General features: G+C 42.3%; 1 protein-coding gene across 1 annotated transcript; it reads left to right on the top strand.

The window, feature by feature from the left end:
• Positions 1-904: 904 nt before the first annotated feature.
• Positions 905-13,359, top strand: CDR2 (cerebellar degeneration related protein 2; the record flags this gene model as incomplete). Its single annotated transcript, XM_084216524.1, has 5 exons — positions 905-983; positions 6,139-6,251; positions 10,812-10,960; positions 11,123-11,287; positions 12,404-13,359. The coding sequence occupies 5 exons, from the start codon at positions 905-907 to the stop codon at positions 13,269-13,271; spliced, it is 1,374 nt and encodes a 457-aa protein (XP_084072650.1). The 3' UTR covers positions 13,272-13,359.
• Between the last annotated feature and the right edge of the window lie 2,602 nt (positions 13,360-15,961).

Here is a 15,961-nt window from a genome sequence, read left to right on the forward strand (position 1 = left end):
GCGCGGGACTCGGGGCGCTCGCAGGACTGCACCTTTGTAAGGGCTCGTCTGTTAAGAATGGGGAAATTACGCTCGTTTTTCTCAGCAGGTCCCTGGACAGTAAACACGGCTCTCTTCGCTTTGTGCGGTAAAGAGGCGAGAGCGAGCAGTGCCGCTCGAGCGAGGTACGGGGATGGAGCCAGCCCTTTTCGGACTGCAGGCTCCCCGTCCCGCCCTCCCCTCCCGCACTCCGGCGGAGAGGCGCCCCGCACCTGGACGCCACGCTGGGCCCCTCCTCACGGGTTCTTCCCTCAGCGTTCCCAACGCGGGGCAACAACGAGCCCCGGCTTTCCCTATGCCAACTCGCACTGTCCCAACCCGGCCTGTGACAGCTCTGCTCCGCCACAAGCCGCAGCCGACATCCCTCAGCAGCCGCACCCAGCCATCAACGCCCCTGAGCGCCGGCGACCACCGCCCCTTCTAGCGACACCGACCCACCTCTTCTGACGGGAGGCTGCGCACGGCGGGGCGGGGCGGGGCGCGGCTGTCCCGGGCCCGCCCTCTCTTCGCTCTCATTGGCCGCTTGATATGAATTCGCCTTATGATTGGTTTAGGCTCCTTTCGATCTGTGCGGCGGGCGGTTCTCCATTGGCTGCCCGCCGGCGAGGCGAGGCGAGGGTGCTGTGTTTGAATCGCGGGAGGCGGAGGGTGGGCGGCGGCGGCGGCGGCAGCAGCTGCCACGTTGCCGCCGGCGCAGCCCGGCCAGAAGGGGGAGAGGTTCGGCAAAGTCCGGAACCGCTCGGCAATGGCCGGAGGCGGCTGCTGAGGCGGGGAGCGGCTGCCGGCTCGCTCTGCCCCGTTCGGCGCAAGGGGCATCGTGGGGTGGGCGCCGCCGGCTCAGCCGTCCGTGAGGGGCAGGGGCGCGATGCTGGCCGACAGCCTGGTGGAGGAGTTCGAAATCCGCGAGGATGAGCCCTGGTACGACCAGCAGGACCTGCAGCAAGGTGAGCCGGGGCGGCGGCGGGGGGCGTGTGAGGGAGGGTGTGTCGCGAGCTGGATGTGAGGGAAGGAGCTGCGTTGAGCAGGGCGGGAGAGGTGAGGGGCTGTGGGGGACCGCCGGGCGCAGGGTGTGTGAGGGCAGGGGCTGCGGCGAGGACGGCGGTGTGGGAGGGAAGGGGCCGCGGCGGACGGCGGTGCGGGGCGCCGGGAGGGGTGGCGGGAAGGGCGCTCGGGGGCCGAGGGTGGCGGAGGGCGCGTCGGTCGTGCCGGGCTCGGAGCGTCGGAGCTCGAGATCCCCGCGCGGCCGCGCTTCCCGCCGCCGCGGAATCGCTGTCACCGGTAACGACTGCGGCCGTCTTTGTCTGAGGGAAGGAGGTGCGGCAGCCGAGCTGAATGGTGCCGGGGTCCCTCTCCGGCCGGAGGGAGGGAAGCGGCTCTCCGAAAAGTTGCACCTTGCACGGAATGTGGAGGTGCCTTGTTCGGGGCCGGTGCTGGAAGCACCGGGGTCGGATGCGCTATTGCGCCCTGTTGAGCTCTTTGTAAGGGCTTCCAGTCGATGAAGTTGTAGTCGTACAATGCTCGATTAGTTGCAGGTCCCTTATTAGAAACTCTTAAGGTTTCTTTTCAAAATACCAAGTAACTCCGCTACGCCTCAGATATATACATGTATAGCTTCTGCATGTCATTTCATCAGTAGGTCTTAAAGCACTACATGCAAGAGGTAAATGCTGTTCATTTCACAAATGAGAAAGGAGTAGTAGGAATACAAGTATAATTGCACTAAAAATCTTTTAACAGGCATGACGCGGAAAGAATGTGCAATTTCCTTAAGAGCTTAGTGGCATTTATGACTGGTGTTTTCTTAAGTTACTTAGTTCTACTTTTTGTTCTTAATCCCGAGTTTGTTTTGAAAGGCAAGTTCAAAGCTATGGCTTCCTGAAAACCTGCTCCAGTCTTATGCGTTTTGCTTTTATATTGAAATACATTAATTCTTGGGATTGGTGGGCTGCTGTACTGTAAACCATAGAGAAAGCTAAACAGTATTCCCACTGAGATCAGGTATCTGACCACAGAAACTTTTTGAGACAGGGCCAGGTCTCTCTAATTGTATGCTATAAAAAATAGCTGACTGAAAGCTGTATTTAGGTACTCTTCACCCAAAATTGATGTTTTCTTGGCTCTAGGATACAAACAAATCAGTTGAAATAAGATCCTGAAACTACTGTATGCTGTCACAGGGAAGAGAGTGAAAAGTTTGAAGACATGATTCAGTAATGTTTTTACTATGTCAGTGTTTATGGAGTTGAAGACCTACAAAGAGACTTCACAATGTATAACAACTGACTTCTTGCCCTCTTTATGTTTCTCTACTTTAATCTTTAATTAAAAATTAATGAAATGATCACCAGTTGACTCTGCTGTCTCCTTTTAAGAAACAGTATTCAGTTCTAGAGGTTTAGTGCATTTTGGGGGTTTGGTTAATGTACCCCCAACATGTGGACACAATCTTTCTGGGGATTCTCTCTTTTTCCTATATGGAAGCAACGAATACCCTTGCCAGAAGGAAAAGGAGGAAAATAAAATGATAGGCAAGTTGAAATGTAAAGAAGAAATTCCTTACAGGAATTTTTAAAATGTTGTGCTGTACTTTATTTCTGGACTCTGAAGGATACTACTCCTCCTGCTGCTAAGGCTAAGACACACGGATGTGTGTAAACAGGGTAGTAAGTGCTTATCAAGGTCTCCTGAAACTCTCACAACCCAAACAATCAGTGCATGTTTAAAAACCGATGAGTATGGTTATGAGAACCTAGGTTGTAAAACATTAGAAAGCACTTTGAAACAAGCTTGAAGTCCTGGTCAGTTGGTCTTTGAGACTTAAAATTAGGGTAGGGGCTTTGGAAAACCTTGACAGTCTTCCTATGTACCAAAGATTTTTGCCTTGACAATGGAGATGGGCTTTTCTGGCATACTGCTCATGCATAAAGTACTCATGGAATTCCTGTAAGGTTGGGAACAGACATCCTTCTGCAATGTTTTGCTGAAGTATGCTGACCTTTAAAAGAGAATTTTTTTATATGGACTGCTCTTTTTCATCTTGCTGTTACTCACTTTTACAGAACAGAGGATATTCTGAATACAGAACAGGAATAGGAAACTAACTAGAAAAAAAAAAATTTTGCAATTAAGTAAACTTACACTAGGCTTACTTTTATATCTTGCACAGTTAGTGACTGTTGCTGTTTTAAAGAATAGGCTAATTTTAGATTGAAAATTCTCTTAATAATTTTGTTAGGTGGGCTATGAAAAAGTAGAAGAGAAGGATTTTGGTACTGTTTTAATCTTTTTTGCAATGATGGTAATGCAGTCAGAAGAGTTTGTGAAGCACTGGTAAGTGAGGGCTGTTCAACATCACATAAGACATCCTTGAAGTCTTGTTTTGGAGATTTCTGATGGAGCTGTTAAACACCAGTACAACTAATCAGATTCACTAAAACGAAGATCTTTAGATCTGCACATACACATTTTGCATTATTAAAAACCTCTCTACTTCCATCTTTATGGTAAAAGGAAAAATGTCTGTCAGAATTTAGCTTTGCTTTACATAAATTTACAACAGAAAATGCAGTTTTGCTTCTACTGTTCTACCATAACTCTCTCCAGAGAAATGTAAATTAATACTTCCCATTTTGTATCGGGAAAACATACATGACACATCTCTCTTGTAAAATTTGCTCTTTACAGAGCTTCCAGGTACTTGACAATGTAGAAAAATGGATGCAAAAAATCTGAATTTTAGAAGAGATGAAATTATTTCAGTACTTGCTTCCTCTAGAGTTAAGGTTTTATTGAATGTTCCTGAGCGCTCCCACTGTATTTTTCCCCTCAGAAACAAATTCTCTTAATTATAAAATTGTTTCTCCTATAGTAACCCATTTGGGCTTCTGGCAGTCTAACAAACAGAATGAGTGTGAAGCATGACATGAATGCCATTATTCACCTTGTGTTCCAAGTACTGTGTGCTATGTGCTGTTTGATTAGTAGGTGAGGGGGCATTTAAGAATGGAGCTATAAACTCCATTCTTAAATGCCTTAAAATGTACTTAAACATGAAAACAAACTTTCACTTTGGGAGGGGAAATGGTAGTAATTCCATTATGCTTTATGCCTTTAACATAATCCTAAATCCTCTCTAAAGCTCTTTTTCTACTCTATTAAAATAAAAGAATAGACTATTAAGTCTTTGCTTTGAATGATGCTAGTATTGTTTTAAAGATGATGGCTCCTAATAAAGATCTGTGCAGTACAAAAACTTGTGAAGTGGGACTCCATTTTCTATAGGATAATGAATTCACTGAATTTGAAGACTACAGTATTCTGTAACGAGATAGAACAAACAGCTTGGTGTTTGACTGGGAGTTATTCTGTTCATGGAGAAACAATGTGCAATCTGTTTACCAAATGGGAAAAATTTAACCAGGATGCCTTAAGGTTTCCTTATCCAAATACTTTAAATCCTGCTTTGTAATGAGTAATGCCACAGTGAAAAAGCGATGTGAGAATAAACTCCTAAGTACAGACCAATATGCCTTGTGCCTTCTAATTGTACATCTTTTGAAACTGAAGAACTCCCATGCAGTGGGATTTCTTTTAAATAATTTTATGGCATTTAATCCAAAAATCTGACCTTAAGGTAGGAAACAATGCATTGTGCCTGTAAAGAATGTGTAAAGAATAGCACAGCTGTTGTTTTGCCACAATTGAACTTCTACAACTTCATAGACAAATGTTTATACTGACTTGTCCTTGTAAGTCTGAATTTGGTCTTTGGCATATGTGTGGAGATGGAGTAATCATTTTGGACAGGCTGCCAAACTGAAGGTTTGCACAAAACAATCTTGGAGCAGTATTGTATATGTTACAGTTCCTAGCTGATAAGATAACTGAGAGGGAGCAGGAAAGAGGTAGCATAACATGTTAAAAAAGGGCATTGCAATCAAATGAAAATGGAATTAATGTGTTTGCTGCTCTGGCTGTAACTACTGATGATGCAATACATGTCTCCTGTTTATTCATTTAAGGCTTCTTAATGTGACTCAAAGTTTTTCTTGACTTCTCTTTCTGATTAATGATACAAGTTCTGTGTGAGAACTAACTAGATGATTATTACATGCATGCATGCAGGTCATGGGTCATGTGATAGGAAGGAGGTGGAAAATAAGATATTTCTAGAAATATGTTGGATGCTTGACATGTAGTTCCCTCCACAGAATAACTACAATTTTAGCATTAATACCAAGATTTATTTCTTTGTCACATTATGTTAGCTTCTAAATTACACTTGTCTTTCAACATAATAATACAGAATATCTAGCATTTCTGATGCTGTTGAGCAAATATCAAACTTCCCTCTAGAGCAGAGCTGAGTGTTCAGATGACTTATTTCTTAATTTGCAACAGCTACAGTCACTGCACCCTGGAGGTGATTGAAGATGACTGAAGTGAAATTGAGATTAAATGCCTGAGAACAAATGACATTTCAAGTGATGTTTTGAAGCACATGAAACAGTTCTTGTCACCTGAGTTTATGAGCTTGAAAAGCAGAATAGCTGCAAGTCTCCATCAGTTTTATGTCTTTTGATATTATTGTTTCACCATGAAAAGCATCTGAAACCTTCATTTAGCACTGTGATCCTGAGTGACCCGAACTCTGGTAGAGGGGTAATGGGGAGGAACAGTCAAGTCAATAAAGAGTTCATCAGCTTTGGCCTGGGTCTAGACTGATGAGCATTTGTAGGGTCTGCTGTGCTTATTTCTCTGAGGGTTGTAAAGAGGGTGAAGCCCAAGAGACCTTGGGCAGAGCTGGTGCAGACTGGGCACACTGTGGGAGGGGAACATGGCTGGGTGTGTCTGAAGGGCCACGGAGGAGCTGAGGAAGCTTCATGACATGAAAGTGTCCCTGGGTGTCAGGGCTGACTTAGACTTGCATTAGTGATGTTCTCCTTAGCTATAAGCAAAATTCCATGTTGGGTACTGGAGATAACTTGAAGCAGTTGTAACAGCAATAAGAAAATACCTCAAGTATTTGATAGCAGGCTTTAGAATTTGATTACATCATTGTTGCTCTCACTTACATGCAAACACGATTTCTTTGTTTAGATCTTCACCTTGCTGCTGAGCTCGGGAAGACACTACTGGACCGTAACACTGAACTAGAAGAATCCTTACAGCAAATGTATGCAACAAATCAAGAGCAATTGCAGGAGATAGAGGTAAAATATCTAAAGGATCCTTGTGTGCAAGCATCTAGACCTGCAACATACAGAGTAAAAGTTCAGATCTGAATTTCTTCTAATGGGAAATACTGAACAATCTTTCACCACTTCTGCTATTTTGAGAATTTGAGAACTAGAATAGGTGGCTCATACTTAGAACTGTTTCTGTGATTACCAAAACTTTGTGCCACTAAATGTTGGATTTAGTTTGTTTAATGACAAATGCCTGGTATGTTTTGGTTTTGTACAGAGAAGATGCTTTAGTTATTTTTATTGCTAAACTTTCTGATCTTGCCAGGTAAAATAACATTAAATTATATGATGATAAAGACATTAATAATTTAAAATATTACATGAGAATCAATGAATGCAGCATTGAAATTTAAATGCCGATAAGTGCAGAAGTGAGATTTAAGTAAAATCTGAGGATATGTACTTCCAGTAAACTGATCTGTGATAAAGGGAGCTAAAGTCTATTTCAATGTAAAAGAAACCCTGCAATGCCAAAAAAAAAAAAAACCACAACAAACAACAACCAAAAATTAAAAAAAAAAAAAAAAAAAAAACCAGAAAAAAAATCCCATTTAAGTAGTATCTAAATATAGGATATAGTGGATATATTGTTCCATATTTTCCAGGGAAAAAACCCAAAAAACATAACCATCCTTTCAAAACCAGTCATCTTTAGGTAACTGTGGAAAAACCTGGCTGTTTTTGGCAATTTCTCTTTTTTTAAAATTGCCTGTGTTCTTGCAGACCTAGCATTTGTCAGCATAATGAGATTTTTTCAGCTATTAGAGGGCAATGCATGGTCTCTAATAATTAAATTATTAAATATTCAGGACTTTGCTGACTGACAACATATTGAAAACGTAGTCAGCATTTCCATTTGGTTCTGGTGTGAATCACAGGGAACAGGCAGTGACTGGTATGTACCAGATTTTTACAAAATCTGAGTTCCTTTGTGCTAGCAGTACTGCAATTAGAGATGTGCATTTTGTACAGCTGCAATTTCAGACTGAAAATGCTCAATATTGTAGTGGCAACAGGTAACTGAAAGAATCCTAACCTTAATAATTACAGAATTATAGGTATCTTTAAAGTAGTCAACACAAATGCAGCATTTTTAGTAAGTGAGGAGGAATTTCTGAGTGCAGGTTTGATTTGTGGGTGTGTTTTTAGAGGTTACTTTTGTTTGTACCTCATCTGTTGGCTCTTTCTTCTGTTATGTGCTAACTGTAATCTTTGTTATCCTGTTCATTCTGAGATACAGTGGGTGGAATGGCTGATATTTATATCACTGCCACCGCATTAGAAGATGTATTTACTTCTGCAGAGACTGAAAATACCTCATTGCCATGAATAGTTTTTATAAAAAGATCAATTCTTAAGGTGTAGAGAAGACAAACACTTCCAAGTTGCTATTCAAATGCTATACACAAGGTACTTGTATGAATAACCATATTTAACTAAGTGTTTAGTAGAGTTACAACATACCTTTTGAAATAACTCACCATAACTTTGTGATAGGCAACTAACCTGGCTGATGGAGTGTAGCTACTTAATAAGCAGCTGCATTTTAACACTGTCTAGAAATGTGGAAAGTACATTATTGCTTGGCTACACTGATTTACAGAAACAGTGCAGTGCTGTTAAGAATGCAATATCCTATTGGTTTAAGCCAGTTTACTTGCTTAAGCTGTTCTGGTGGTTCAGTGTTTGTGGAGGACATAAGAGAGCTGCAGCTCCAGGAAGTGTCACCAGTGTCCCTCCAGCACTGATCTATAGTTGGTGTGTTGCAGGGTCAAGTACACGTGCAGTCAGACAAACTCAGGCACGACAGATTAATTTTTTTCTCTCAATGTCTTGCTCTACCAAGACTTTGGCAATGCTACTTTTTGAAGGCTTTATCTGATACCTCTTCCATCTCTTTCTTCCTCTCCCTCAAGGAGAGTCAACGTGTGTTGGATTGTCCTATTCGCTCCCTCCAAGAGGAGAGGGAGAGTGGGAGAACGGTTTTTGTGATTCTTCTGATGTATGAATTGTGCCTGCACCTTTTCTTTGCCCAGCTTGTTGAGCCAAAGGCTGTATTTGTATCTGCTGTAGTAACATGCTGTCTTCCCAGTCCTATCTCCTGTCTCAGTCTTTTCTCTTTCCCCAGTGCCATTTTAAAGTGTAACAGCAGCACAAAGAAGTTTCTCTTGTCCCTGGATTTCTGTCAGAAAAGGGAAAATGAACCCCTTGTTCAAATACCCAGAGAGACCTCGAGTTGAGGAACTGAATATATTAGGTTACTGGCACAAGGAATTGTTACAGGAATTCACTGAAACAAATGGGAATAAAATTTGCAATGTATACAGTAATGTATAAAGATATGCAAGGTATAAAGCAGTTCAGTCTATTATTTTCATACCAGCATTTCTGGCCCTTGTGGGATCACAGGATACCCCGCTGCACAGGATACACGTGCAAATGGCATATTCAGTCTCTATGCTTGATTTTTTCCCAATTTTCAAGTGCTTGTCTCTGTAACCTACATGTGATCATTCAGCTGTTCCTGTAGCTACTCCACTCTGTACTAGTTTTTTTAGTGCAGTATATCCATGTAAATCTTTGGGACTCTTTCCCTGTTAATTTGGATCTTATGGGTAGCAAAGTCCAGAGCTGGCTGACAAATCATTCCAATATACAGCATTGCCTTGTCTGTACTGGAAGAGGAGGGTCAAAGGCAGTGGTGTCCTTAAGATTACATCTCATTTATTAAATACTAACACATTAAGGATTTTACAGCTTTGGATCATTATATCTGACCTTTGTGCTGACACGTGTGCCACTAACTAATCACTGTAGATGTAATAAAGGCTGCATGGAAACAGCAACTTTATTCCTGCCTGAATCTGTTCTCGGCACTCAGATCTTGGAAATCCTGACAATCTCCAGTTTTCATGTGCTAGAATGCAAGGTGCTGCTTCATGTTAGGTGTTCCATTGTAGGGGACATGGATTAAACATGAACTTCTAAAGTATTTATTACATCATCTTTGGTGGTCTGGTTATACCAGGCCACTTGGACACCAGCACTGAAGATACTGGAGATGGAAGGTGGAGGAAGTGGTGCTTCACACCCTCCATTCATCTCAAAGGTCTGCAAAAGCCCATTGTCATCAGTACCAACATCTCTTCAGGCACCAAAGCCTTGGCTCCTGTGCTTAGCCACACTTGTATTGCAGAAGAAAGTCTGAGGATCTCCAGCTCCTTCCTTCAGCTATAACCAATAGGGAAAGTTAATCTGAAATGGGTCACATTGAGATTCTACTGCTAATCTATGTTCTATTTTTGTGTAAATCCTCTGTCATGTGTGCACAGGCTACAAAAGGATCCAGCCAACAGCTATCATGTTGATCTTCTAGAAGTCTGTATGGAGCAGTTACTAGTCCTAGATTAACTTATTATCTGTTCTTAAATTGCCTAAAATGTAAACCCAACAATCTTTTAATGAGGTAAAAGGTTAAGTAGAATATTAGAAGTTTTGAGTATGTAACAAGCCTATGTAAAGAGAAGTAATTCTGCCTAGGAGTTTACTGGATGTTCCTGCTTAAAGCTTATTTTTAAGAAAGTAACATGTAGCAATACAGAATATATTGTAAAATACAAATTCTATATAAGAACAAAATATTTCAGATTTCGAGGGTTAGACTCAAACAGAAAAGAACTGTCTCATGTAAATGCTCATGTCCTGGGTGGCAGAATATAAGACACTTTTTTAAAGAGCTTTAGGTAATTGTGAACTGCTTAGACTAAGAATTCCAAGCTTTCTGACGTTATTCAGGAAACTAAACTGTGTGTGTAGTTAATTGTAAAACCCAAGAGGATTAAATTGAGAATACTTCATGTGAGGCTTTATTTAAAAAAAAAAAAAGCCAGGAGACCTTTGTTTGGGGATTAAAGTAACTCAAATAGTTCCCTGTGAGTAATTAAAGATTTGAATTCAATAACTTTTACTTCCTGACACATTCTAGCCACATACTGTCTTAAGAGTGACCACAAGCTAAATTCTGCCATGCTGAACCTAATGCTGCTTCAGACTGGAATAACTTGGGTCAGCTGAAAATATGTTTAATTATGGATGGTGCTACCCAGTATTTCAGTTTTAATGTTGAAAAAATTGTTGTGTCAACACAGATAAGAAATTTCTTTTGAAGCAGACTGCAACCTTTAGAACCCAGGGGACAGGTAAGGGCTGTGTTGGAGCCTGAAGGCCCTATCAGTGCTGACTGCAGCATAGCCCTATGCAGAAGGCTTGGGTACAGATAAAGACAGCTGGCACCATCCAAGCCAGCTCCTCCAGGTAAGGGCTGCTTCATCAGTCTGGGGTGACCTCCATAGCAAAGGCAAGCTGCCTAGTTACTGATAGTGTCTCTTCAGCTTACCAAAGCAAACACAGGCATTTACATTTAGAAAACTCAGGAGTTTCTCTCTGAATGTGAGCAAAAATGCAGCATATGAGCTGTAGCTCGAGTTTCAAGAGTAAACCAGTAACAGCAGAACTGTCTTGCAGTACCTCACAAAGCAAGTGGAGCTCCTGCGGCAGATGAATGACCAGCATGCAAAAGTCTATGAACAGCTGGATGTGACAGCAAGAGAACTGGAAGACACTAATCAAAAACTGGTTGCAGAGAGTAGAGCTTCACAACAAAAGATAATAAGGTAACAAATTTTTAGAGGTTTCCTCCCCCCAGCTGTTAATATCAATAAGAGCAGTCCAGGTGTATTTGTGTAGTTACTGGGTGTCTGTGTCTGCCTAGTGGTGTTCTACAATACTGGCAAATTGAAAGGTTAGTTTTATTTAAAGGTCTTTTCACCTTTTAGCTTGACAGAGACTATTGAAAGTCTACAAACACACATAGATGACCTGCAGCGACAAGTGGAAGAATTGAAGAAGCCTGGACGAGGCCGGATGAGCCAGGAGAGATCTGAGCAGCCAAGATCAATGCACAGTTTCTCATGCTTGAAGGAGCTCTACGACCTCCGGCAGTAAGACTTTTTACCTCACATAGTGAAGAGCTCTGAAACTATTTTAAGCAAAACTTTAAAACCTAAGACACCAGCATAGATACCAGACAAGCTGGAAAAAAAATTCCCTGATGTTCACAACTAGCAAAGTATCTCTGCTGTATGGCACTGTCATTACTTCTGGCCTGCTTCTAGACCACACCAGTATTGGTGCTCCACTTTGTCCCCAGAGCCAGCCATGTCAAATGGTAGCCTAGAAAGCTTACAACAATTTGCACTCTAGTGTTTTCAGTCAGATAAAAGCAAACACACAGATAATCTGAAAAACAAACTCATTAAATGCAAAATATTTCCTGTAACTTACTCTTTCCTTGGATGTCCATGGATATTTCCTTAGTTTTTTCAAGCTGAAGCTGGTGAAAAGGACACCTAAACTGGAAAATGGTGCCTGGGCTGCCGGGCTGCCTTTTAAATGTAGAGCCATATGACCCAGCTGAACTGCATTAATGGGGCCATCGGGACAATCACCTGGTAAAAGCTCAGACTAGCTGCAGGCCTAGAGGGCAAAGAAAGCATCTTCACAGATAGAAGAGGCTCTTGTGTCTACATGGAGATACTCTAGAATAAATCATAAATCCAAAAAGAAGTTATTTCTTGACAATTCAAAAGATAACTGAATCCTTCAAGCTGCCAAAGGCTTGTGAAAATACCAGCCTCCAGCATTGCTTTGTCAATTATGAAGTTTGTTCCTACATTAATAATGACAAAAGTTACAAGAGTGGAGTGCTGTAGAAAAAATTAGTGTTAGAAAGTATTGTGTGGTACAGGGAGGCTGTGTGTATTTAAACTTAAATTATAATTTAAATTTACATTCTTCAATCAGCTTATCTGTCATATGAAATTGTTAACAAGCTGCCATTCTGCCTAAGCTGTAAGCTTGGTTTGATGGCATGTAAGTCCTCACAAACCCTGTTGTGATTACTAAATTGACTGATTGGTTAGTGCAATGGCCCTGTTAGTGCTCTGAACTGTGTTAACACACAGTTTAAATATGTCATTAGTTACCCAGGACAGGAAAACCTTAGGTGTGGCCAGCTGTACTTCCTACCTTTGATAACCTTTATTTTGTTTCTGCAGGTATTTCGTTTATGATCACGTCTTTGCAGAAAAAATTACTTCGATGGATAGTCAGCTAAGTCCTCTAGAAGAAGAAAATGAGAAGTTAAAGAAGGCAGTGACAGTTCTGCAAGCCCAGCTGAATGTAGAGAAAGAGAAGAGGGTAACCATGGAAGAGGAATACAGTCTCATGGTGAAAGAGAACTGTGACCTGGAGCGGAGGCTGGTGGACACAGACTTGTATCGGGCTCGGGCGGAGGAGCTGGAAGCTGAAGTAGCTGAAATGCGACAGATCCTTCAGTCTGAAAACACGCTCCATAATGCAGAGAAATTGGTGCCAGAATCCTTTTTCATTTCATTCAAGGAATCTCTAGACAGGGAGCTTGGTCAGAGCTTGGCAGATGATGGACTTCTGACAGTGTCGGAGCTTGAGAAGAAGGCACTAAAACGGAGCAGCAGCGAAAGCCTCCTGAGCAGCGCTGCCGGCGCAGACATTCTCAGGGGCCATGAAGAAACGTGCATTAGGAGAGCTGAAGCTGTGAAGCAGCGAGGGATCTCTGTACTCAATGAAGTTGATGCTCAGTACAATGCTCTGAAAGTGAAGTATGAGGAACTTTTGAAGAAGTGTCAAATGGATGAAGATTCTTTGAAACACAAGGCTGTACAAACACTGAAGCAGTATTCCAAAGACCTAAATGTGGGGAATACCCAGTATGATCTTTCAGCTAGCAATCAAGAATTCACAATTGCTGAGCTAAGTGACTCTTCCACAACTGCTCCCCCTGAATATAAAGCACTATTCAAGGAGATTTTTAGCTGTATCAGAAAAACAAAAGAAGAAATAGATGAACACAGAGCAAAGTACAAGACTCTCTCCTCTCAGCCATAACCTTATCTGTTAGTCAAGAAAACGCTTCATATGAATGTCAGAAGACCCCTTAAACTGATGTGTTTCTTAAGCACTCAAAATGAATGTTTTGGATAGGCTGGTAGCCCTGTAGTTAACAAGCTAGTTAGTTATCAGCTAGATTCCCTGTTCCTGTGTAGCAGTAGATTTAATGTTTAGCAGTCACACAAACCAGTGGTTGTAAAGCAAACAAACATCATAGCTTTATGCTACACTACTATTACACTTCATCTCTGGCCAGAGCAGTGACTGGCACTTGTTTCCTTAGTCCACTTCAGAAATAACCGAGCTAAGAACTCTGAATCTCTCACAAGAACCAGACTAAAGCTCTCCTTTGGTTCACAGGGATGATCTATCCCTGTGACTACACTGATGGAGAAAATGAACAAAAGCAAAGCCCTGACCAGTCCCAGGGGCAGCATCTCCTCAGCTCCAGGAAGGGAGCAGTCCAGCTGATCTTGCTTTGGCAGGGTGGTGGAAAGCTGTGCTTGCTTTAAGCTAATACCACGTTTTCACAATCACTAAGCTCTCCCACAGATTAGTATAAATGTCTTTCTACTATGAAAGGATTTGATGTAAAGTTTGTGTGGCTTTTTAGATATGGTTTCCTTTGTAGGGCACTTTGTCTTAAGGCAAGATACTGTGAATTGACTCTATGTGTTACTTGGGACCTACAGTTCTCTGGTGGAATGTCTGCAAAGTACATTTTTATGTGTATTTGGTGAGTTAGAGTTATTTAGCTATTTAACTTTAGAAGTAGCATTGACATAGTGGAGTAGCTTTTAATGTTGCATACCACAAACTCTTAAGTGCTTGAGGAGACAGGCCAGGTAAAACCTTACATTGTTTTGTCTCTTGCTTCCAGTGTTGGCCTCTCTTGACCTATTCCATGCTGCCTGGGGGGTGGGAGGATGGACACAACACTGCCAGCACAAATCCTACTGAAAACCGGACCATACTCTTGTTCTCCCTCTCCTTTTCCATTCCCTTTTCCATTCCATTCAATAGTAATTGATACAATACTTAATTTCTGAAAAACGATGAACATGGAGAAGGTTGTTCTTCGGAACATAGAGAAATTAGGAGGGAGGAAGAAAAGCGCAGTGAAAGGTGACATCCTTCTCCTTGTAAAGGGTCTCATAGCTTAATGTGGCCAGCAGTTCTTGGGAAGCAGCTTCCTGCTGACTTGCTGCAAGGTACCAAACCCTTGACCCAGAATGTTGACAGTTTCTCAGCTTTAGTCCAGCTGCTGCTGCTGCAGCTCTGCTGCCTTACACTGTTCTCTGTTCTGCTCGTCCTTCAGGTGCAGTATTAACACTTCCATGTTGCGGGAGTTTCTCTAAAACATGTATTGCAGTCTGAAAATTATTTAAAAATGGGAATCTGAATATTTTTCTAAGCAAATAAATAATCCAGTCAAGCTGCATGTGTAAGTAGTAATTATATCCATCTGTGCCAATCAGGAAACTGAACTTGGTGCAGCTGGCACCTGCATTATCTAGTCTTGCCATCTTTCCTACAGAGCTCAGATGTTCCCACAAAATTTGTATTTTAGAAAAGTTATGCTACATGGAAAAGAACAGGCCTGTCTAGGACAGAGATCCAGATGAAAGTAAGTAGTTTTTCCTCATTTTTGTGGTTTTTGTCAGTGCTGTTCAAAAAAAAGACAAGGGTGGGGAAAGCAGAAAAGCTGCTCTGCCATGAGGTTTCTGTCCTGTCAGTGTGTGCCCGCCACCTCCACCTGTCTCACCCCAATTCAGAGACTGGAAAGCAGTGCCCTGAGAAAGACACAAAGTGGTTCACTACCAGTGTTCCTTACCACTCTAGGGACAGGGGCAAACCACACCTGCTGGGCAGAAGACGTGTAAAAGCATTTCCAGATTTTTGGGTAAATAGGCGATCTTCAGTGATTTATTGCTTTTGGCTAATTTAGAGCACTTTGATAGCAACAATTTCTATGCTTTAAAAATACCAAAAATATTTCCTCAGAACTTCTTGATTCTTCTTTACTGTACTCCCCCCTTGGCTACCTGTGCCATTGCTGAGCTCTGGCTGTCCTGCAGCACTTACCTGTGCAGGCTGTGGAATAAATCCCTCCAGGCTGGGCTCTTCTTAGAGCTTCTCGTGGAGCGTGGCTTTCCCAGCCACAGCCACTGGGTCACTGCCAGCCAGGGCTGCCTGAACATAAAACACATCCCAGTTTTATTGATGCAGTTAATAAACTACACTAACCTATTAAATAAGGTTGAGTTTTAAAGCAGTTCAAAAATAGCCATTTTCCACCAAAATGTGAAATGCCGTAAGTATGGGGACAATATTCTTAGCCAATCTTATCTGGATTAACTACCTTAATCTTCTTATTTTGGTCAACAACTCAACTCAGCCTTTTCTGAGCATAAGTAGATGAAATCAATAGAATCCCCTTTAGCTTCTCATGTGATGGAAGCTGCAGCAGAGAACAGGAGCAGCAGTGACTGTGCTGTGCAGTGCTCACAGCAGATACTCCTGCTGGTACTGCAGGTAAGGCCAGTTCAGGATGAGCCACCAGGGCTGGGTCCCTGTCCCTGCTGCTGGGCTCCCCAGGGAGCTCAGGGACTGCGCTGCACTTTGCTCTCTGCCTTTATCCTTCCTCCCCAAGCCTTCAGGATGTAAAAGGAGAAGGTGCAGCTTCT

Source organism: Fringilla coelebs (assembly GCF_963513975.1).
Source record: "Fringilla coelebs genome assembly, chromosome: 16".
In the NCBI taxonomy this organism is placed as follows: domain Eukaryota; kingdom Metazoa; phylum Chordata; class Aves; order Passeriformes; family Fringillidae; genus Fringilla; species Fringilla coelebs.